The sequence below is a fragment of the Phoca vitulina genome, unplaced genomic scaffold (assembly GCF_004348235.1).
Source record: "Phoca vitulina isolate PV1807 unplaced genomic scaffold, GSC_HSeal_1.0 scaffold30, whole genome shotgun sequence".
NCBI classification, from domain to species: Eukaryota; Metazoa; Chordata; class Mammalia; order Carnivora; family Phocidae; genus Phoca; species Phoca vitulina.
The window spans coordinates 22,999,310-23,022,672 of NW_022589733.1; the positions used below are offsets into that span (position 1 = coordinate 22,999,310).

The 23,363-nt window shown below is 38.9% G+C and overlaps 1 protein-coding gene across 1 annotated transcript in view; it reads left to right on the forward strand.

The window, feature by feature from the left end:
• HYDIN (HYDIN axonemal central pair apparatus protein) overlaps positions 1–23,363 on the forward strand; it is a 340,806-nt gene that overhangs the window by 110,074 nt on the left and 207,369 nt on the right. The window contains exons 11-13 of the mRNA XM_032424356.1: positions 11,655–11,773; positions 16,627–16,850; positions 20,101–20,168. Of these exons, the coding sequence (XP_032280247.1) occupies positions 11,655–11,773; positions 16,627–16,850; positions 20,101–20,168 (411 nt within the window). The remainder of the gene's footprint in view (positions 1–11,654; positions 11,774–16,626; positions 16,851–20,100; positions 20,169–23,363) is intronic.

The window sequence follows — 23,363 nt, forward strand, 5'->3', positions numbered from 1 at the left end:
GTGGGTAGAGTAACAGCTTCCCAAGGATGTCCATGCCCTAAACCCCAGAACCTATGAATATATTACCGTGCATGTGTTACATTACCTGACAAAAGGAAATTAGGGCAGAAAATGGAATTTAGGTTATTAAAGAACTGACCTTAACATAGGGAGATTAACCTGGATTATGTGAGTGGCTCAGTAGATAATCACAAGGGTCCTTAAATGTCAAAGAGGGAGGCACTAGAATCAGTCTCAGTGTCACAATGATATGATACGAGAAAGACTCAACCAGCCATTTCTGGCTTTGAAGAGAAAGGGCTGAGGGATGTGGTCAGCCTCTAGAAGCTGGAAAAAACAAGAAAATGGGTTTTCCCCCAGAGCCTCCAGAAGGAAATGCAACTCTGACAGCACCTTGATTTTAGTCCAGTGAGACCCATCTTAGATTTCTGACCTCTATAATTTTTAAGATAATAAACGTATAGGTTAGGCATTTAGTTCATGGTGACCTGTCTCAGCAGCAACAGGGAACAATACACATACATATATATTGTAATTACAAGACAAATATTATGTAACTGCTACCAAGATCCATAATAGAACATTTCCAGCCCTGAGAAGGCCCCTGTGTGTCCTTCCCAGTCACATTCCCCTCATCCGAACCTCCCCCTGAAATAATCACCATTCTGTCCTTTATGGGCATTATTTCATTGCTTCCATTTATAGTTTTTACCCCAGTATATGTGCACATAAACAATGCAATTTGGTACTGCCGGTTTTTGAAACATACATAATTGGAATCGATCTGCACGTCTCATCCATGTTGTTGCTTATAGCCCTGGTTGTATTTCACTTCCATTGTTGTATAGTGTTCCATCCTGGGAATACAGGTTCAGAGACAGGAAGTAGCAGGAAAGGCCAGTGTCATTGGTCTTGAAGGAGGCCTCCTGACACACATGAAATTTAACCCACATCTTCAGCTGCAACTTTTTTGTCTTTTGAAAGCTTTTATATCTAGGCACCGTGAGTACAAAGATGTACAAAACCAGAATTCCTGTCCTCAGAAAGCATTGCGGTGAGTGGAGGAAACTGACAAATAAACCAACAATTATATTGCAGTGCTATCCAGTGAATGAGTGCGTAATAGAAGAGGGTACGGGACACATAGCTCAGTCTGGGGTTTTCAGGGAAGGTTCCCCAGTGAAAGTGACCCTTTTGAAGTGTTCATTAGTCAAGTAAAAAAGGCTGTGGAGCTGGGAACCCTTTGTGCAAGTAGGTGGCAAGAGCATGAAATGGCAAAGAATTTCAAATTCTTAGCCTGTGGCTGCCGGAGAGACAGAGACAGACTGGGAGGGGAGAGGTGGGGGCAGGAGATGGAGCTGGAGGCTGGAGGAGTAGGTAGCTCAGGGAAGGGCTGCCCTTAACTGCTGGACTAAGAACCTTGGAATTCCTCCTGACTGCCCTGGGGAATCAGGGAAGGGCTCTGAGCAAGGGAGGGACCTGCTTGGATCTGAACACAGGAAATATAACATCACTAAAAATCTTTTTGGTTCATCTGAAACTGAAATTTTTTCTTCATTGCAATTTTCAGATTTTCTTAGAAGTAGTTAAACTGTATGTTAGATATTTATAAAGACTTGCTGATGGTCTGCTCTGTGGCTTGAAACTGACTTTTTATCTATCTTGACTTTCCAATGTAATGTGGAAATTCCTAATCTAATCATGAAGATTACCTTAAAAAAAAAAAAAACTCAACGGGAAACCGCACATATTTGGTTTGGATCACCATATGGGTACTTCAAAGGAAGCAACACTTTCTGATTTAAACTGTGAAATATATTGCTAGATAACATCGTTAGTGGGTGCTTCAGAGTCAAATGTGAAAAAGCAGCATGGTAGAAAGGATACCAGATGTACCTGCTTCCTTTCAGGACCCAATTAAAATGAAACTAGAGTGTCCATTTTCATTCTGTCCATCAGAAGTAGCATCTGAATTGTTAGCACAATTTAGAGCTTTTGATCTTTATCCCAGTTGCACTAAAGAAGGGACACTCAGGAGAGAGAAATGTTGAAAACATTTTTGAGTTTTCAGAGTAATAAGTGAGTAATGCTCTACATATTTGTAGGGTTTCTTCCTCAAAACTCATCAGACTGCCACCTAATAATAATATAAGGTTTCTTAGTCCTATGAATAAGAAATTATTTTCTTGATCAACTACACTATTTAAGTTATATGTTCAATTATCAAATATTTCAAACATAAAGAACACAGGGAATAATATCTAAGTATCTATGTATGCATACCCAGGTTTAGGAAAACTTGAACAAATGGAAAGGTCTGTTGATGTTTTTGGTCAGGAAGATCAACATCATAAATAGGTCAGTTCTCCTTGTAAATATAATGTGATCCCAATGGTAATATCAAGGTTTTTTCTTTTTTTTAAATTAGGTTGATTCCAAAGTTCTTATGGAGGAAATAAATGAACTAGAATTGCTTAGAAAATTCAGAAAAACAAGAATAATGTGGGAGGACTGGCCCCACCATATGTTAAAACTTATTTAAAAGCTATAATAAGTACAATTGGATGGTTCTGGAACATGAAAAGAAAGTAGCTATTGAATCAATATTCATTCTTTTCATCCTTAACTGATCAGCAGCAGCAGCAGTAGCAGCATGCCCTAATCCCCTAAGCCCTCCCCCAAACCCCATTTCCCAATGTCCTTGGTATGTGAGCTTCTGCCTAAACCCTAATTCATTTAAGCTACTTTGTTCATCTTTTGCTGTATAACAGACCACCCTAAATTTAGTGGCTTAACACAACCAGCAGCCATTTATTTTGCTCACAGATCTGTAGTTTGGTCAAGATTCCTCAAGGACAGCTCCTCTTTGCTCTACCTGGGGACAGTTGGACAGGCCAGAAGGTGAAGGCTGGTATCATTTTAGAGCTCACCCACCTACATGTCTAGCAGTTAATCGTGGCTGTTGGCAGGGACATCACCAGGTTCTGCTTGCTGGAACCCCTATCCATGGCCTCTCCATGAGGCTGCTTGCTTCCGCATTGCATGGACAAGGGACCAGATTGTTGATGTGGAAATCTAGTGCAGTCCGATTGCTATTTCTTGAAGTTACCTGTCTTCTGTATCAGACTGATATCCAGAATTACTTTATGCTTTGATGTTCTACAGTTTCATTGTGATGGATTTGCCATGTTTATTCTACTTAGGTACTTGATCTGCTTCTTCAGTCTAAGCATCTTCCTCACTCCTGGGATTTCTCAGCATTTATCTCTTCAATATTTTTTTCTCTCATAATCTCAGGTTTCTCCTTCTGGAAATTCTTTCAGATATATGTCTTTCCCATGGAATCACCATGTCTTCTAACCTCTTCTTTACATTTTTTCTTTCTTTCTTTCTCTTTGATACATCCTGGGTATTTTTCTAAGATCTTTCTCTCAGTTGGCTAATTCTTTAGCTTTTTCTACTCTTTGGTATTCATCTATTCAGTTTTTAATTCCATCAACTTGGTTTTTCAGTTTTAGAAGTTCTGTATGATTTTAATACTTTCATTTTTTTCTCCTTCACTATGGTTTCTATTTCTTTATTTGCCTCTTGGAAAATTTTAAGAATACAATGTCAGAGTTTCTTTAAGAGTTTTCTATTATCTCAAACCCTTGGGGTACTAATTTGCATGTTTATGGTAAATACTTTCCTCATACTGGATTGTTTCTTCAGATGGCTTGAAATGTTTGTATTGTAAGCCCATCTTTAGCACGTTTGTGGACTGAATATTTGTGTTCTCCCAAAATTCATATGTTGAAACTTAATCCTCCATGTGATGTTTTTGGGAGGTGGGGGACCTTTGGAGGGTGATTAGGTAGTGAGGGCAGAGCCCTCATGGATGGGATTAGTGTCCTTATAAAGGAGACCCCAGAGCACTCCCTCACTCCTTCCTCCATGGGAGGACAGAGAGAGAAGATGGCTCTCACCAGACACTGAATCTGCTGCACCTTGATCTTGGACTCTCCAGCTTCCAGAACTGTGAAAAATAAACATTTGTAGTTTAAGCCACCCAGTGTCTGGTATTTCTGTTAGAGAAGCCCAAACAGACTAAGACAGCATGGGAGTATTCCTTCAGAGCAGTTTTTCAGGATCCTACAACTATTATTTTCTCAGCTTCTGACTCTTTCACCTATCCTATAGGGTAAATTTGGATCCCATATCTGTACCTGGGACTTCGATTCCTCATAGGAACCTCTTTCCCCTATTGAGAGATCTAGGTAGAGGACAATTTTCGTAACTACTTCCCTAGACCAATAGATAGAATTTTTCTTCTTGTTTCCTTTCCAGAAAAGGTATCCTTTCCAAGGTCCTGGATTCATTCAAGGATCTAAGTTCAGTTCCTTATTCCCGGAGAGGAGCAAAGCCAAATGTCCACTTTTTGTGTTAAAACTGAAGCCACTAGGGGCGCCTGGGTGGCTCAGATGGTTAAGCATCAGCTCAGGTCGTGATCCCAGGGTCCTGGGATTGAACCCTGCATCGGGCTTCCTGCTTGGTGGGGAGTCTGCTTCTCCCTCTCCCTCTACTCTTCCCCCTGCTTGTGCTCTCTTGCTCTCTCTGTCAAATAAATAAATAAAATCTTAAAAAAAAAAAAACACTGAAGCCAGTAGACCATAGGACCTGTATGATGAACTTTACAAATCTCCAAATTCCCTTGTCATTTCTGTCACCTGGTATTTTCCTTTCTTCCTTTTGAGCTTGGGTAAGTATTAAAAATACATATTTGTCATATTTTTAATAAGCTTTTTTTTATTTGAAATGGAGGAATGGACTGAGTCTGCTCACTCTGCCATGTTTCAGAAGTTAACATAGTTAACAGTGTTCATGTTTCTTGAGATAACATCCCTAGAGAATCTGCATAGACTTACTCTGCTGATCATTAACAATGGAGATTCTTGGGTTTCATCTATGTTTTATTGCATCAAAATCTGTGGAGGTTGTGCTAGAGAATATCTGTTTTAAATGAAGGCTAAAAAGTGTGTGGCAAGGTTACAGGATACAAGATCCATATAGAGAGAATCAATTGTGTTTCTATACATTGAATAATGGGAAATTGACATTAAAAAAAACACTGGGGAGGGTGTCTACTATGGTGAGCGCTGTGAATTGTGTAAGACTGATGAATCACAGACCTGTACCCCTGAAACAAATAATACATTATATGTTAATTAAAAAAATTTAAAAATAAATAAATAAATAAATAAAACAATAGGGGCGCCTGGGTGGCTCAGTCATTGGGCGTCTGCCTTCGGCTCAGGTCATGATCCCGGGGTCCTGGGATGGAGCCTCACTTCGGGCTCCCTGCTCTACGGGAAGCCTGCTTCTCCCTCTCCCACTCCCTCTGCTTGTGTTCCCTCTCTCGCTGTGTCTCTCTCTGTCAAATAAATAAAATCTTTAAAAAATAAAAAATAAAAAAATAAAAAAAATCATTTATAATAGTATTAAGAAATCCTAAATACTTAGAGATAAATTTGACAAGAGATGTGTAAGACCTGTACACTGAAAACCACAAAAAATTGCTGAGAGAAATTAAAGACCTAAATAAATGGAGAACTATACCTTGTTAAAAAGTGGGTAAGTTCAATATCATTAAGATGTTATTTCTTCCTCCTATTTATCCATAGATTCATTGCAATCCAAACAGAAATTCTAACTGCTGTGTATGTGTGTGTGTGTGTGTGTGTGTGTGTGTAGGAATTGACAGGCTGATTCTAAAATTCAGATGGAAATGCAAAGAGTGTAGAATAGCCAAAACAACTTTGGAAAAGAACAAAACTGGAAGGCTACTACTACCTGATTTCAAGACAGTTTTTAAGCTACAGTAATGAAGATAATCTTGGATAATCTCCCCACCTCAGAAATCTTAACTTAATCACATATTTTGCCATATAAGGTAATATTTACTCTTTTGCCATATAGGGTAATATTTACAGGAATTAGGACACGGACCATCTTTGGGCGCCATTATTCAGTCTACCACAGATCCTATGCAGTTGCCCAGTTGTTTGGACTCCATACAGTCTAGTCCATCTTCCCTTATTGACATTCAGCACCTGTTCTGTCATAAATTAAATTCACGTATATGTGTACATTTATTCTGAGTCCTGTATTGTTTCCTTAGTCATTTTGCACCTTTTGCCCCAATACCACATTATCTTAATTATAGTAGCTTTATAATAGATCTTAATATATCAGAAGGCAAATCATTCTCATTTATTCTTTTTAAAGAATGTCTTGCTTATTATTGGCCCTTTGATTTTACATTTAAATTTTATAATCAACCTGTCAAATTCCACCAGATTCTGCCTGCCAGCATTTTGTTTTAACAGAACATTGAAATTATAGATACAGATCAGTCGGAGGAAAATTGACAATTTTATGACATTGAGTCTTCCTTTTCAAGAACATATCCTAGTTCTCCATTATTTAGATCTTCGTTAATATCTTTCAATAAAGTTTTATGATTTTCCCCTTGAAGATCTTAAGTATATATTGATTTATTTCTAGGTACTTTATGTTTTTGTTGCTATTACAAATAGTGTCTTAAAAATTAATTTTTTCTGATTGTTGTGGTATGTAGAAATGCAGTTGACTTTTGCATATTGATTTGGTAACCATCATTATAACTCTTATTAATTTTAAAAAATTATTTATAGATTCTTTAGGATTTTCCAGGTAGACAGTCCCAAAATATGTGAATAATGGCAGTTTGTTCTTCCTCTTTATACTTTCCCCCCTCTTCTTTCTTGTCTTACTGCAAAGGAATGGAGCTCAAGTATAATATTGGACATCTAAGATAGCGGGCAAATTTTTGAAAGCCCCTAGTTATATTTCCTGGAATTTAATGCAATGTGATCTCTTGCATTCAAGGACTTCAGGGCTGTTAAAGGGGGTTCTATAGTACATCTCTCTGCTGCTTGTGTGAAACCAAGACACTGTAATCAGAGATGGGAAGCTTCCCTATTTCAAAAAACATTTTAATATTTTGCTCTTCTTTCTTTTTTTTAAAGATTATTTATTTATTTATTTGACAGAGGGAGAGAGACAGCGAGAGAGGAAATACAAGCAGGGGGAGTGGGAGAGGGAGAAGCAGGCTTCCCGCTGAGCAGGGAGCCCAATGCAGGGCTCGATCCCAGGACCCTGGGATCATGACCTGAGCCGAAGGCAGACGCTTAACCGACTGAGCCACCCAGGCGCCCCTAATATTTTGCTCTTCTAACAAGGAATCTGTCATTAGAGCTTACTTCAGTAAGCTCTTTTGCCAAGACAAGAAAAATCCCTGCTTCATAAATCTTGCAGAAAAGTAGCATTTGTAATGCAACCTTAAAATCTAGACTAACTCTCACAAAAGCAAGGCTGGTTATCTCTTGTATTCCCATTCTATCCTGGCTAGCTACAAATAAGACAATCTCCTTTGAAGTAATTAATAATTCCCAAAGAAACATTGGCTCACTGCTTTATTACAACACATCTCCTTTTTATTAGTAGTATTATTATTAAGGAAGGCAGTCAGGGTAACAGATGGGGAAAGCTTTAAGCATGACAGTTATAAATAGTCTTGCTGTTTATTCCACAATATATTTGCAATTCTCTTTCTTTGCCATTCTGGAAGTTGGATCCCTGTCAAAATACTTTCCTCCTGACCAAGGAATACAAATCATTGCCAATAGAACTCTAAAATAATGGAGTAAGTTGATGATATTCTCTGAAAATTTTACTTATATATTAGAGGATTGTCAACACAAACACCTGATCTTCAGAGGGACCTCTTTTCCAGGGATCAGATGGATTGGGGGAACCCTTTGAATGAATCAGCTGTCCCAAATATTGCTAAGATTGCTCTGGTTTCTTATAATCACAGTAATACTTGCCTAATGACCACTGTGTTGCCAAGCACTAGAGGGGGACACAGAGACAGTTACTCCTGACTTTAAAAAGACAGGTGTAGGGGCGCCTGGGTGGCTCAGTTGGTTAGGCAACTGCCTTCGGCCCAGGTCATGATCCTGGAGTCCCGGGATCGAGTCCCACATCGGGCTCCCTGCTCAGCGGGGGGTCTGCTTCTCCCTCTGAACCTCTTCCCTCTTGTGCTCTCTGTCTCTCATTCTCTCTCTCTCAAATAAATAAATAACATCTTTAAAAAAAATAAAAATAAAAAAAATTAAAAATAAAAAGGCATAGAGAGAAAGCATTAAAAATACAGAAGTTGGGGCGCCTGGGGGGCTTAGTCGTTAAGCGTCTGCCTTCGGCTCAGGTCATGATCCCAGGGTCCTGGGATCGAGCCCCACATCGGGCTCCCTGCTCGGCAGGAAGCCTGCTTCTCCCTCTCCCACTCCCCCTGCTTGTGTTCCCTCTCTCACTGTGTCTCTCTCTGTCAAATAAATAAAATCTTTAAAAAGAAAAAAAAATACAGAAGTTAAATAGCAACAAAAGACTGGAACATAAAGTGCCACAAGGCATTATAATGATAATAATATAAGTTAGAAATATGATTTGGTTGTTCAAAGTACATTTGCTGTTATACTAAATTATACATCCGGGATCCCTGGGTGGCTCAGTCAGTTAAGCATCTGCCTGCGGCTCAGATCAGGATCCCAGGGTCCTGGGATTGAGCCCCACCTCAGGCTCCTTGCTCGGCAGGGAGCCTGCTTCTCCCTTTCACTCTGCCTGCCACTCCCCCTGCTTGTGCTCTCTCTATCTCCTTCTCTAACAAATAAATAAATAAAATCTTTAAAAAATAAAGATTACATCCAACAGAACACCAAAGTTTTTTTTAATGTTCAAATGTTACACACAGAGCAAATATATTATTTTTGCTTAAAGAACTTTAAATGGTGTAAATTTAAGGATAACCTATCAAATTATCAAAGATTTTCAAAAATGACAATATCCCCACTGTCAGGGAGGGTGTGGAGAAATAGAAACCTTTAAATACTGTTGGTGTTTGTGTGCAAATTCCTACAGCCATTCTGGAGGGCAATATGGCCATAGCTATCAAAATTCTAATGTGCATCTCTTGGTTCTGGCAATTCTATTTCCATTAATGGTGGGCTAGACAATTTGGATTCTCTCCGCCCCACCCCACCCCCCTTCTCCTCTAAAAGCAACTAGAGGAGCAAGGCAAAATTTTTTCAAAGCCTTTTTGAGAACTACAGAACAGTGAAGAATTATAGGGCCAAGATCCAAGAGAAGAAGGAAACCAAGACAATCAGACTGTGGGGGCCACTTTATCCTTAGCAGTACCACCTTTTTGGTAGATTCTACAGAGAAAATGAAAAGTTAAGTAGAGTTAGGGAAGAAACATAGAAGTTCATGGGATGCCCAAGGAGAAAGGGCTCTAGTAACCTTCTAAACTTTAGGATGAGACCCAGTGAAGTAAGGACTGGAAATGCACCGATCCTCACAATGACTGAAGCTCAGCTTTGGCTTCTTTTTCAGTTATCAATTTGATTACAACAGTTCCTCTTCACTGGGGTTCCAGGAGATAATATCCAATGTTCTAAGGCATCATTTATGTATGAGGAATTAACGTCTCCTTTATATCTAGGATAGTACTAGCTATATACCCTTCTTGGGAAAATTGAGAAGATAGTCACTCAAATGACTTGGTACAGGGCTTAATTCTCTCCCAGAATCTTAGCTGAGAGTGGTAAGATTAGGGAATCCTAATGCCCCCTAGTCACCAGCCAGAAGCTAGAGGAAGATGATGTCTTCTCAGGGCTTCAAATGACCACTCCACGTTTTATATACACTGACCAGCACTCAGTCAAAAATGACCATGCACATGAGACAACACAGTCTGATAGAACACCACAATAAACAATAGAAACTCCATAGAGAGCCAGAAAATAGAATTATTTGACAGATTTTTTTTAATGTTAAAAAGATTTTCTGTGTTCTTTATTTTTTTAATTTTATTATGTTATGTTAATCACCATACAGTACATCATTAGTTTCTGATGGAGTGTTCCTTGACTCAGTGTTCTTTAAAAAAAAGATTGAGCAGAGGCCTGGAAACTCTAAAAAATCTAATGGGAAGTCTGGAACTGAAAAGTTATAATGACAAAGTAAGAACTTAGTAGAACTGAATAGCCTCTTGTATAGCCAGAGATAAATCTTATAAACTGGAAATTAAACAGATCTAAAGAAAATACCCATACTGAAGCATACAGAGACAAAATATAGAAAAGAGCATCAGAGCCGAATAGGATGTAGCAAAAATTTATCTATCCGGATAGAAAGAAGTGAGAAAATGGAGCAAGGCAATATTTGCAAACACAATGACTGAACATTTTCCAAAAACTGATGAGTGGCATTCATCTACGTATTCAAGAACTGCTACAAAGCCCAGGAACAATACATGCAAACCACACCTGGGAACATCATAGTAAAACTGCTGAAAACCAAAACCAAAAAGAAAATCTTAATGCAGTCAGAGAAAAAGACATATTACCTCAAATGAGCAATAAGACAATAAGCTGACTTCTCAATAGAAACACTGGAAGACAAGAAACAGTAGAATATCTTCAAGGTGCTTGAAGAAAATGTAGGAAAATTGTTCATAAATGCATTCAAGGGTATTAATTACATTGTAATTTGTTGAATGAAAAGTTGGAAGCCTTTCTCCCTCTGCCCCTCCTCCCTGCTTGCTTGCTCTCAAATAAATAAATAAAATCTTAAAAAAAAAAAATTTGGAAGCCACTTAAATATCCAACAAGAGGGACTGGTTAAAAATACTTACCCCATCTTCAGGTGATGGTATGTAAAAATGTTGCAGGTATATTGTTAAGTGAAAAAAAAAAAAAAGCAGGTTACAAAATAATATATAGCATATGCTCTCATTTATATTAAACTTAATATAGTATTTACTATTTAAATATGATTTTATGTAGTATTTTAGTATTTAAATATGATAAAGTATGGAAGGATAGGCACCAAAATACTAATAGTGATCTTTGGGTAATAGAATTATGTGAGAATTTTCCACTTTCTTTATAATATTTTTATAATGACCATGTATTATCAAATGAAGATATCCCCATTTTATGAAACCAATCGATACTTGAAAGGTTGTGTTCTCTGTTCACCCTGGGTCCACTGTGGATGTGCAATCGTGGATATTATTTAGTGGATCCCATTACCTCTACTGAAAGAAAGTCTGCAAAGTAAGGGTCAGGTAAGACTCCTAGACTCAGATCCCTTAATACGCTGATCTTCCTAAATCTAGGGAAAATCAGTGAGAACAATGTCCTTTGGAGTCCTATGGTGACTCTCATTTTATAAGAAGCATCAATCAGTGGTCACCCTTCTCTAATTTAGAGAAATTACTTTTTTTTTTTTAAATAAGAAACTTAAGAATACCATTAAGACTGGGTTAAATTTTTTTAATTTTTTTTCTGCTAAGATATCAGCCCAAATTAGAATATAAGCTGCTCCCTAAAGTTAAGAAACTACCAGTGTTCCTGTTTCCTAAAAATAAGCTAAATCCTCAGCATTGGTTAAACTGCAGTTCCCTGGGTCCAATGCAGTACTGTTGATTGCTTACATTGGCAACACGTTGTGCTTAATTTGGGGATAATGAAGCATCCTTCAGGGTAATAAAATCTGAATTGTTTTTATAGGCCGAGAGATCCGTCTGCCCCTCCGAATCAAAGGGGAAGGAATGGGACCAAAGATTCACTTCAACTTTGAAATGCTGGACATTGGAAAAGTTTTCATTGGATCCGTACATTGTTATGAGGTAAGCACGGAATTGTTCATTGAGACTCAAATAGTACTTAGCTTTTTAGGTTTATTTTATTTTGTGTATGTGTATATTGATAGAAAATGTATACAATCACATCCATTGGCCATTACTCACACTCAGACTCTGGAATGATCTGGCTCTTCCTTGCTTCCTAGCCTTGTTGAAGGTTTCCCGTCTGTTTCCTCAAGGCAACAAAGACATACTTTAATTGGTTTTATCCTCATCATCTTATGGATTGCAAAGGGGAAAATCATAATCTTCTCCCTACCTATTTAATGCTTGCTCTCTGACAACATAAATCCTACAGACCAGAAGACAGAGAAACTTTCACATTTTCCAGAATGCCCTAATGAGGACAGCTGTTTTCACACTTCAGTTTTCTCTGAATGCACTGGTCTCCAATCCATGATTAAAAACCAGTCATTATAGTTTCTGGAACTTTCTATTTGAAACTTCCCTGCTTTGTCTTTCCAATTAGATAGAAAATGATCCTTTTACAAGATGTAATCATGGGTTCTTCAGGATCAAATTTACTTCAGTGTCACCTCACCACTAACTTTGTATCTAGGGTACTTTTTTTTTTACATTATATCAAATTATAACCATCGAAACTTTATTTTACAAATATTGGTAAACTTTAAACGTTTGTATTTCTCTAAATGGAGTAATAAAAGCAGTTATTTAATGAGTGACAAATAGGTGTCAGGTTCCATGCTTCCTTGTGTCATGCACGTTTATCCACGTGTGACAAAAGTGGGAAAGGCAGGTTTTATTGTACCTGCTCTACAAATGAACAAGAAGAGGCAGAGTGGTTAAAACCATCAACAACATCATCCTTCATGTATGTTGAGCACAATACCAGTACTTTTACATTCATTAGTTTGGGCCTCACTAACACCTAGGGAGTAGGTGCAATGACTATTCCCATTTTATAGCCAAGGAAGCTGGCACTTAGAGAAGTTTTACTAGTTAAGGTAATGCTAGGTACTGTAACAAATACAAAGATCTATACTCTCTCAGACATGACAAGTCTATTTCGTTGCTCACATAAAGCCTCAAGCAAGGTTACCTCTCAGCCGACGGCTCTCTGCAGAGCATCGGGCCCCTGGCTCCTTCCAGCTCATAGCTCTACCCCCTCACCATGTGGCCTGCAGGATTGCAGCCTCACAGTGTCATGCAGCTGGAAGGGGAAAGAGCAGGGAGAGATGCACTCGGAAGACCTTTTTTAGGAGCTGGCCCTATAGGCGTCAGCTGTGCATCACTGCAAGAGTAAGTAGCTGGGAAATGCAGTCTAATTGGGAGCACAGGAGAAAGAGCAAGTGGGTTCAGTGAACAGCAAACCTGACTCTGCCACGTTGGTTAAGTAACTTGGCAAGGTCATTCAGCTAGTAAATGTGAGCGAGCATTGGGTTACTGGGGCCCTGTATCCTGGGAAGAAAAGGCTTTTTGCTGCCCTTTCAATCCCGGGGCTCTCACCATGAGCAACTCCAGCCTATAGCCAGCTCAGCTCTCAGCCTAACCTCGGCATGGGAGGCAGATGCCTGGTTGCTGCTGAGAGCTTCCTACCGTGTGGTTTATCCCCACATTCTCTAAAGTAACTGTGGCCTAAATGGGACGTTGTGAAAGGTAAATAGAGATGTTTATGTCATAATGAGATGGAATATACATAAGAGCACGATTTAAATGAAGAAACGAGTCACATGTCTGTCATGAACTAAAATATGGCACAGCTACTATGTTGCGTTGTCTTTTGCATTTTGAAAAAAGAGCCACTTTGGGAGGAAGAAAATGTGCAATGCTTCTTACGAAGTTCACATTCTGTCCGTAATTTATCCAGGGTGAATTTCCCTCCTATCTCACAGACTGTCTTGTGGATGCCACATCAGAAAAGGACCTTTAGTTCTGATGCAAAATGGATAAGTTTTCCCTGAGTGTAATAATAATTTCTTATCAATTTAACCAAAGTGTATTTGAGGCCACCACTTCCCACCCTCCTAGATTTGACCATTAAGTAAACCACAGCCAGCTAAGTAAGTGTTAGATGAGGTGCTGCATCAGAATGGACAGTTTTGAGTGCTGTGCATTGGCAGAGAAGGACATGGTAAGGTGCTTCTTACAGGAATATTTTGCACTCTCTGCGTATTTAGTGCTGATGCCTCATTGCATCTCTCTTTCAATTTATTATGTTACCTCCTTGAGACGAATTTGAATAACTAGCTGTTGCCCTTAGTCATTGCTGAGCTTAGCAAACATGTAAAAAGTAAACCACAGCTCCAAGAGTGTACACTATTCCCCAGTGTAATTAGAAGGAAAACAAGGTGAAGCTCTAGTATAAATTTTCTTCTCCCCAAGGAATTGGACTGCAAGGGTAAGGTAATCAAAAGGTCTCAGAATTTCGTCCCAAATGACTTGCTGGATTCTGCATACACATGAACGTGCTTCTTTCCCAGGGGGAGAGGAATGACATGCATGTTCTCGAACATGGAAGACCTGGTGCCTTGTACAAAATCTGGGTAAAATATTGCTGTTAACCAAAACATAAAAAGGCAATCCTGCATCTCCCTAGGGAGAAAAACAATTCCCTTTGAATGGAATTCCCTTTGAATTACCACTAACACCTTTGAGTTGCCTTTAAGTTACCACTAACGTGTGTCAATCACTTCTTCAGCACAGGCCCATTTCAAACCCATTCTGTGTGGCACTGAGAAAATAGCCAGCAATCGCTGTTGTTTATGGCCCTCTTTGTGAGGCACTCTATTCTAAGAGTTACATAAACTAATTTCATCTTCACAGCAATCTGAGAAGTTAGTGGTACTTACACTTTATAGACGGAGAAACTGGGGCACAGAGAAACGAAGCAGGTTTCCCAAGGTCACACAGCTTGGAAGTCACTGGTAAAACTGGGAATTGAGCCCAGGCAATTTGGCTTCTGAGTCCCTGGCCATAATCACTTCCTACATGATCTGTTTAAAAGGAATGAAGGGTGAAGCATGAATTCTGTGATCGCTTCTCGGCCTTTTGGCTAAGATCAAGTGAAGCATGAATTCTGTGACCAGGAAACTTAAAACTGAGTGAGGGGGATGGAAAATGAATGTAAAAAGATGAATAAAATATCAAGCAGCAATTAGTTAGGTATCTCTCTTGGAGCATCATCCATCTTCTCTTGGAAAAAGTGGTGGTTTTCCTCTGCAAAGGCCCCTGACTCTATTCTACACATGCTCTTGATTCCTTCTTCTTTGCTTCTCGGGAGGCAACTTGAGCTGGTGGACACCCCACATCCACCCAGACCCCATTCCCTTGGTTACCTAGCCCTCTTCTCTTACTACAACAAACATGTGGGCCAGGTACTGAGTATGCATTATTGCATTTAATATAAATATACTGGGTCTCCTCTGCCATACTTCCCACAGCTTTGCCGCCCCCACTCTCGTTCCTCACCTCTTATCCTCTCAAAACAGGAATCTCAAATAATCAACCACTATTTTCTCCATACCCACTCACTCCCTAAACATTTGGACTCTGGATTCTGCAGTCACACTCTATTGGAGTCCTTTCTTCTTCAAGGGCAGGGATGGCTTTTAATTAAAAATAAAAAATCTGGGGGTTCCTGGATGGCTCAGTTGTTAAGTGTCTGCCTTTGGCTCAGGTCATGATCTTGGGGTCCTGGGATCGAGCCCCACATCGGGCTCCCTGCTCGGCGGGAGGCCTGCTTCTCCCTCTCCCACTCTCCCTGCTTGTGTTCCTTCTCTCACTGTGTCTCTCTCTGTCAAATAAATGAATAAAATCTTTAAAAAAAAATCTGTAACATTTTCTTAGAGTTTATTCCCTGTCAGCTCTGTCCACATTCAACCCCTTCTGGAAATTCTCTTCCCTCGGCTTCTTCTAGGTTCCTGACATTGCCCCCATACCTTTCTGTACATTTCTTCCTGATCTCCTGTGCTCTTTCTCTTCGGTGCTTTGAGTGCAGGTCAAAGGCAGTATGTAAATAGAAGAACGTGCTGTCCACCTGTTCAGGTGTAAGCATTGGCAAGGAATAGAGACTGTCTTAGAAGCCCAGGAACAGAGCTGCTTGGTTAAAGCACAGGCTCATCCGACAGGCACCACGGGAGGTGGGAGCAGGAGCGATGGATTGAGCCAGGTGTGGACAACTCTGAATGCCAGGCATGAGCTTTTTACATACACATACCTACTGTGCAAGCAAATATGGGCCTATGGTGTATAGGAATAAAACTTTGCTATAGTAAAACAGTTGCTTACACAAGCATCCCCAAGCAATGGAGTTGTATCCATGCAATAGAGTTTGAGGTGACAGTATCCCAATAGAATGAAATCCAATAGCACAACAAAGAGAATCCTTGTCATCTGGAATCCACAGTGATGTCTCGTTCACATTCTCCAGGCTACACTATAAACATAGGCTTAGGTAGTTCTTGCTCCTCTATTCTGACTTCTTATTTTTCAGTATGTCACTTGTTCTCAACCTTCTCATGCATATAAGATAAATACCTACTTTCCCTCAGTTACCCTACAGAGTATCAGGAAAAGGCATTTTAAGGCTCCTTTTCAGTAGATGTAATTACAATCAGTATTTATAACATGACTATAGTACATGTGACAACTCTGTTCCAAAGAGGATACTAAAAACACAAAATTACTTCTGCATTGGGTTTCTTATCTTCAAACCCTCAAGGCAGAAGACTGTTCATTTCTCCCCTGGAGTTTTTCTCTGGCTTTAATTCCTGCAGCTCTCTATGTGTTGGTATTAAACAGTACAGCCACGTGCTTATGTGAAAATAAATCAGATGTTCATGCTCTATCTTTGCATTCTTGGCTTTTTATTGATATAGGCAATACTATCCAACAAAGGCAGCATTGATGCCCTCTTCAACGTGATCCCTCCAACTTCGGCTTTGGGGGCCTGCTTTGTTTTCAGCCCCAGGGAAGGCATCATCGAACCAAATGGAGTCCAGGCGGTCCAGATCTCTTTCAGTTCTGCCATTTTGGGGCACTTTGAAGAAGTGTTCCTGGTCAATGTCAATGGGTCCCCTGAGCCTGTGAAATTGACCATTAGGTAAGATATTATCTATAACTAATGTGGAAGCTAACTGAAGCTTTTATCTGCTGCTTTCTTAAACTTCAAAACCAGATCGTGTCTTGGATGTCCATAACTGTCTTTGTTAGTAGGAATACATCAAAATAATGGAGTGTTTTAAATTTCCACCAGCATTTACCTACTGAGCACATGTAACTTACTATTATAATGTGGATACAGATGCTTTTTGGGGATCTAGTTTTTCTACAAGCTATAGCTTTATAAAATAGGGACTTAAAACATTAAACTAGTTCCTAGTTATACTCTCTGTTTTAGGATATTTAGGGAAAATAAATCATTACAGTAACACCTAGATAAAATCATCTTCTGGACTTGGCTTTAACTCTTATCCCAGTTTCTCTAAACTTTCATCTTTCATTTTTGTTTTAAGTAAAATTTTTAAATGCTCATACCTATAATACCTCCAGGTATCGTAAAAGAGTCTACTTAGAGCGTCAGTCATCCTAGGCTAGACATTTGCAGCTTTTGTGCTAGAAGTCCTTTGATGGCTTCTCCAGCTGTTTGTGATAATTGAAAGTCATTAATAGCAGAGTTTGTCCTCAGGTTTTAAAAAGAAGTTTTCTATGACCAACCCATTGGGCAGATCTACAACTTTGGTTCCTGGTGCTTAGCGAGATCATGTCTTCAGAACACATCGCAGATCCTCTTTGGATTTTCACAGCACCAGGTTGTTAATTAGCATGGCAGTCTCTCTTATTATGGTTACTGCTAGCAGGACCTCCTTCCATCTACAGCTAAGGTCTCCCTTGGGGTCTGGAGATAACAGAGACACTGTGGCCTGAAGAATCCTAGGAAAATTTTTGGTCTCATGATAGTTATGGAGTGAATTGTGTCCTCCCAAATTCATACATTGAAATTCTAATACCCAGTTAAGAATGGGACTGCACTTAGAGATGGGACGTTTAAAGAAGTAATGAGGTCATATGGGTGGGCCTTAATACAATGTGACTGGTGTCCTTATAAGAACAAGCACGCAGATAGGAAAACACCCTGTGAAGACATAAAGAGAAGATAGCCATCTACAACCTAGGAGGGAGTCCCTCAGAAGAAACCAACCCTGCTGACACATTGATTTTGGACTTCCAGCCCATAGAGCTGTGAGGAGATAAATTTCTGTTATTTAAGCCACTCAGTCTGTGGTGCTCAGTTATGACAGCCCTAGCAAACGAACACAACCTCTAACAAATAAGGAGAGTGAATGAATGTGTCTAAGGGCTTCTGTGGCATGGCTGAGACAGACTGCCATAATCCTATACTTCTTTTTAAGTCTTAAGACTTATCTGAAACATTCAGAAGGCATATATATTTTCTTCCACAATACATCTATGGTTGTGGTAATAGAAAAAATCAGTGTTGCTTTCTAAATATTTGAGTAACACTGACTCTTCAAGAAGATGCACCATGCTCATGCTGGCCCACAGTTGACATCTGTCAGTGATAAACAGAACATGAGGAAGACAGGAGTACTTTTTCACATTATGTGAGCTCTAGTTCACCTCCCACCTCAATAACAATTCACATCTCGTGACAAACAATGGAGGTGGTTCTCTGGAGAAGCAGGAAGAGCAAACCTGCAAATGCAACCTCCAGCTCCCTTTCAGAGATTGTCTGATCCTTGAGGGTTCTCGGTAAACTCCAGCAGATCAGCTCTTCAGAGCCCCAGCTGAATAAGGTTTTCCGGCTTCCTGACTTCAAGAGGTATCGCTCAGAATCATGAGTATCCTCCACAACATCCAGCTTCATTGATGGGCCTCCATCCAAAATGGGGAAGACAAAACCTTAAAGCTCTGCTCTTATAAATATTTAAGATAAAAATAATAATCACCCTATCTAAGGGTAAGAATGTATAGGGTATTAAAAGACCATAAGTTTACTTTTCATGTAGGAAAAAGGAAAATACTGGCCAAGACAGGCTAATTGTCCTTCAGGTTGAATAAGAAAGCCCATCCTAATTTCATGTGGCCACTCCCTAATTAAGTGCAGCCTAATAATTAATACTGCATTTATTGACACACATACATACACATTGCTACTCTATTAGGAATAAATGTGTATTTTGGATATTCACTTAAACTTTTCTTGAGCACCTCCTACATGCAAGGTTGTATATCAGGTACAGTGACTGGCGAATTTGAGTTTGTTGGACATTCCTGTTGCGTGATTCCTACTGTCTTAACCTTTGACTCTGTGAATTATTTTTCCAAATTCAGGATGTGATTGCCCATTCTCTCAAATATTCCCCAAACTAACTAAAAAATATGGTAAAAGGAATGATAAGGGAATTAATAGGCTACACTAAGAAAATATCCGTTTAACATAAAGGAAGGCAATAATGGAGAAAAAGAGGAATGAAAAGGCATTAAGACATATAAAAAACAAGGAGTAAAGTGTAAGACATGAATCCTATTTTATCAGTAATTACATTAAATGTAAATATATTTAACACTTAAAGGCAGAGATCGGCAGAATGGATTTTTTTAAAAACCCACAGAACACAATACGACTATATGCTCTTTTAGATCCAAAAATATGAATAAGTTGAAACTAAAAGGGATGGGAAAGGATACACTAGGCAAACAGTAACCAAAAGAAAGCTGTACTAATATCAGACAAAATAGACTTAAAATAAAATGTGTTACTTGAGACAAAGAGGGACATTTTGCAATGACAAGAGTTAAGCCATTAAGGAAATATAACAATTACAAACATATATGCACCTAACATTAGAGCCCCCAGATATGTGAAGGACAAATTGACAGAACCAAAAGGAGAAATGGGAATAGATTAGTGGCTGCTTAGGGCAGGGAGTGAGGGATAGAGCATGATAAAGCTATGATAGGTATTTATCCACATTAATATTCTGTGCCATTGGTTTGGTGATTTGTCTGCTCTGCTTCATTCATTGGTAGGAATTTGGTGATAAGTTAACTACAGCATCATTTGCTAAAATCCAATGGTTCAAGTCTTGAAAAAGAACTCTAAGAACCACTGTGATAGACCATCATCTTGTAGTTTCTTTAAGTGCTAGGTTCTATACTTGACTTAATGCCACTTTCAAGTCCATCGCCTTAACCACTCGGCCACGACTGCCTACTGACTTAATGCCAGTTGATGGTTTTTAGGACTTATTGTCTCCCTAGTTCCTGATTGTTACTCTGAATTCACTGGATTCTTTATCCACTCCCCCAATTTGTATTCCTATTTCCAGAGGCTGCGTCATTGGACCTACCTTCCATTTTAATGTTCCTGCTCTGCACTTTGGTGATGTTTCCTTTGGTGAGTATTTTTCCATTTGAAGTTAGAAATTGAATGGAATTACTTTTCTCTCAACATGGAAGGAGGAAGGTTTACAAAGAACCTCTCTTACCATTTTTTTATGGGTAATAGCTAAAAGGGTCTAGAAATGTTCTCTCTTTCCTCTGCAGCAGTGCATTTTGGTGTCATTTCCTAGTTTATATGTGGAAGTTATAACCCTGTCCTGGGCACTAAGAGCTGTAAGCCTGTGGTCGTCCCAGCTTTTCCAGCAGTAGAAAAATGGAAAGCCTTAGGCTTCACACTCCTATCTGAATGTTCTGAAAGCCCTGTCTGTCTATCTATCTGTCTATCTATCTATCTATCTATCTATCTATCTATCTAATCAGATTTAATTTTTTATTCTAGAGAGAGAGCACAAGTGGGGGAGGGCAGAGGGAGAGGGAGAGAATCTCAAGCAGACTCCACACTGAGCAGGGAGCGCAGTGCCAGGCTCGATCTCATGACCCTGAGATCATAACCTGAGCCGAAAGCAAGAGTCAGATGCTCAACTGACTGCACCACTCAGGCGCCCACCTGAACACTCTATTTATATGCAGATTCTGATTCGCCAGTCTGGCTACACAGCATCCTGTTCACAGAGATGCTCTCAAGTTTCAAGTGAATTCAGTGGTGGTTTGACTCAGGTGTTCTATCACTCCAAATGGAAGACATCTATATTTTGGTGTTGTCTTCTTGCTCAGTTACTTCCCTGAGTCATTTCCTCCTGTCTCAGCATTTCTAATAATAAAAATGACGGCATTAGCAGTAAAAGTTTCCATTTATTGGTTCTTCCTTATATTCCAATCACTGCTAAGTGAATTACATGCAGTACTACATTTAAACCTTTTAGCAATCCTTTGAGGAGATGCTATTTAGGATTCCCATTTTGGAGCTGGAAGAACTGAGCATTCGAACAGTTAAATAACTTCCCATGGTCACACAGCAGTAGCAGAATGAGTATTTCAAATGAGATCTGTCTAAGTCATGTACTGTGAACACGGGTAATGTTGCCCCAAAGGGGCAAAAATTGTTTGTTTGGGGTTGAAAAAAAAAAAAGCATAGATCTAATCAATGTTTGTGGTCCTCCAAAATTCAGCCCTACCCAACAGAATCTTATTCCTTAGTATTTAATTTTTCTCATTAGGGAGAAATTAATCTAATTTAAATCACATTTAATTAATTGATTTCATTGAAAATTAATTCATCATCACAGTGGTTCTTTGAGGAGGTGATAATTTAATTTAGAAATTTCAAAATAATTTAGATAATAATTTGAGAAACCCTACTCTGAATCCATAGTGCACAATCCTTTCCATTTTTCTTTGTTTCCTCCATTTTGACTTTCAGTTCTTTTGCTTCAAGTAGGCCCATCTACTTGGGGAAAAGTTTTCTTTACAAAAATATCTCTTCTTTACAAAACGCTGATTCATAGTGCCTTTATCAGTTGCTTTAACATTTAACGTTTCCTAACATATAGGAAAATTTATATAAATGGAGTTGAATGTCTCTTTATTACCATAGAATATGAAAATGGCTGGAGAAATTTGTATAAATTTGTAGGGCAAGTTTAAGTGATAGAGTTTTTGAAGGAAAGTAAAAGTGACCTACAACTTGAAAATTGTCTGATGGCCAACTAAGACAGACATACTCTCCAGGGTTACTGTGACTGATCCACAATAAGACGTGAATTACTTACCCAAAGATCTATGCAGTTATCCTCCAAACGGCTCAACTGAGTCCACAGAGAGGTCTGGGTGACTGATGCATGACAGCAGTGTACCCTTCCACAGGCATTTAAATATGAACTCCAACACAAAATATTTGGAAAATGTGCCCTATATCATATTGCCCTGGAGGGAGAAGGCAGAATCTAAATAAGCACCTCAATCACTCCAAGAAATCTCATACCGATTCATTGTCTAGAATCTGCCCTATTGTTCACTGCTGAAAGGTTAATGTCAGTACTATACCAATGATAAGCCAATTTGTGAGCCCCAAGAATATCTGAATCCAAACATTAAAAAGCATCAAAGCCCCTATTAGTACATTTCAACAAAATATGGCAAACAGGAAGTATATATATATATATATATATATATATATATATATATATATATATGCCCAGGATGCCATAGATTTATTAAAAATGCTGTATTTGATATTGGCAAACTCTGGGTAACACAGTGGGTAAAACCATTTATGCATGCTCCAAAACTAGGTAGGTTTTTTCCCATTAATGTCTTCCATTTGGTCTGTTCTTATCTCTAAGTATACAGGAAAGGTCATTATTGGGTAATTAATTCATTGTTTCCTAGAGCTATAAAAATAATAATCAACAGCTATTTCTCATGGTTGGTCCAGCTAGAAGTTTTAGTAACTAGCTTAGGTGAAAATTAGAAATAGCTTATTTTTCTTTTGTTGTATTACATCTTATTGAGCCATTTGGTGATAAGGCAGTTAGACAAGAGGCGGGAAGACACTGCAGACCCATGACCCAAGATTCCCCAGGTCTGAGATATGAAACTTATCTCTCCTAAGTCCAACTTCAAAATTCAAGTTGCATTTCTTTTAGTTTGGATATGGATTCTTTAATCTTCTCTGTAGTGTGGCAGGAAATGTTAACAAAAACATACCTTTTTGCTTGCCAACAGGAAATCTAGGGCTATTTCATTTTCAAAACCAATTGGGTCAGTTAATTCAAGCTACTTGCTGTTCTTCTGGATTCTGCACTGTAAAAAGCCAAAGTCAGAGACAATTTTTTGATACAATTTCAAAATTATTTTATGATAATCTTTTTAAGTCCCGAAGTTGGAACTAGAGTTCTCTCATGACTCTTATCCAAAGTGTCATTATTTATTTCTCCAGGAAGATTGGCCTCCTGTCACAAAGAAACATCATGCATGGAAGAGTTTTTTATTGGAAACTTCCTAATTACTATCTCACATGTGCAATTAGGGCTTTGATGAGTCAGACAAAAGTAAACATGTTATTGGCTCAGGGATGAAAGACCAATAAGGGTGCATATAGTTCCAGATGCAAGAAAAATTAACTGTTACAGGAATAAGCCAGGGATTGGAGGAATTTTCTGGAATTTATTTTCAGGAATTTATTTTGGGATGACTGGCATATTGTATGGAGTTAAACAAGGTTTGCAGAGACTTGTAGTGTTGGGGAGTA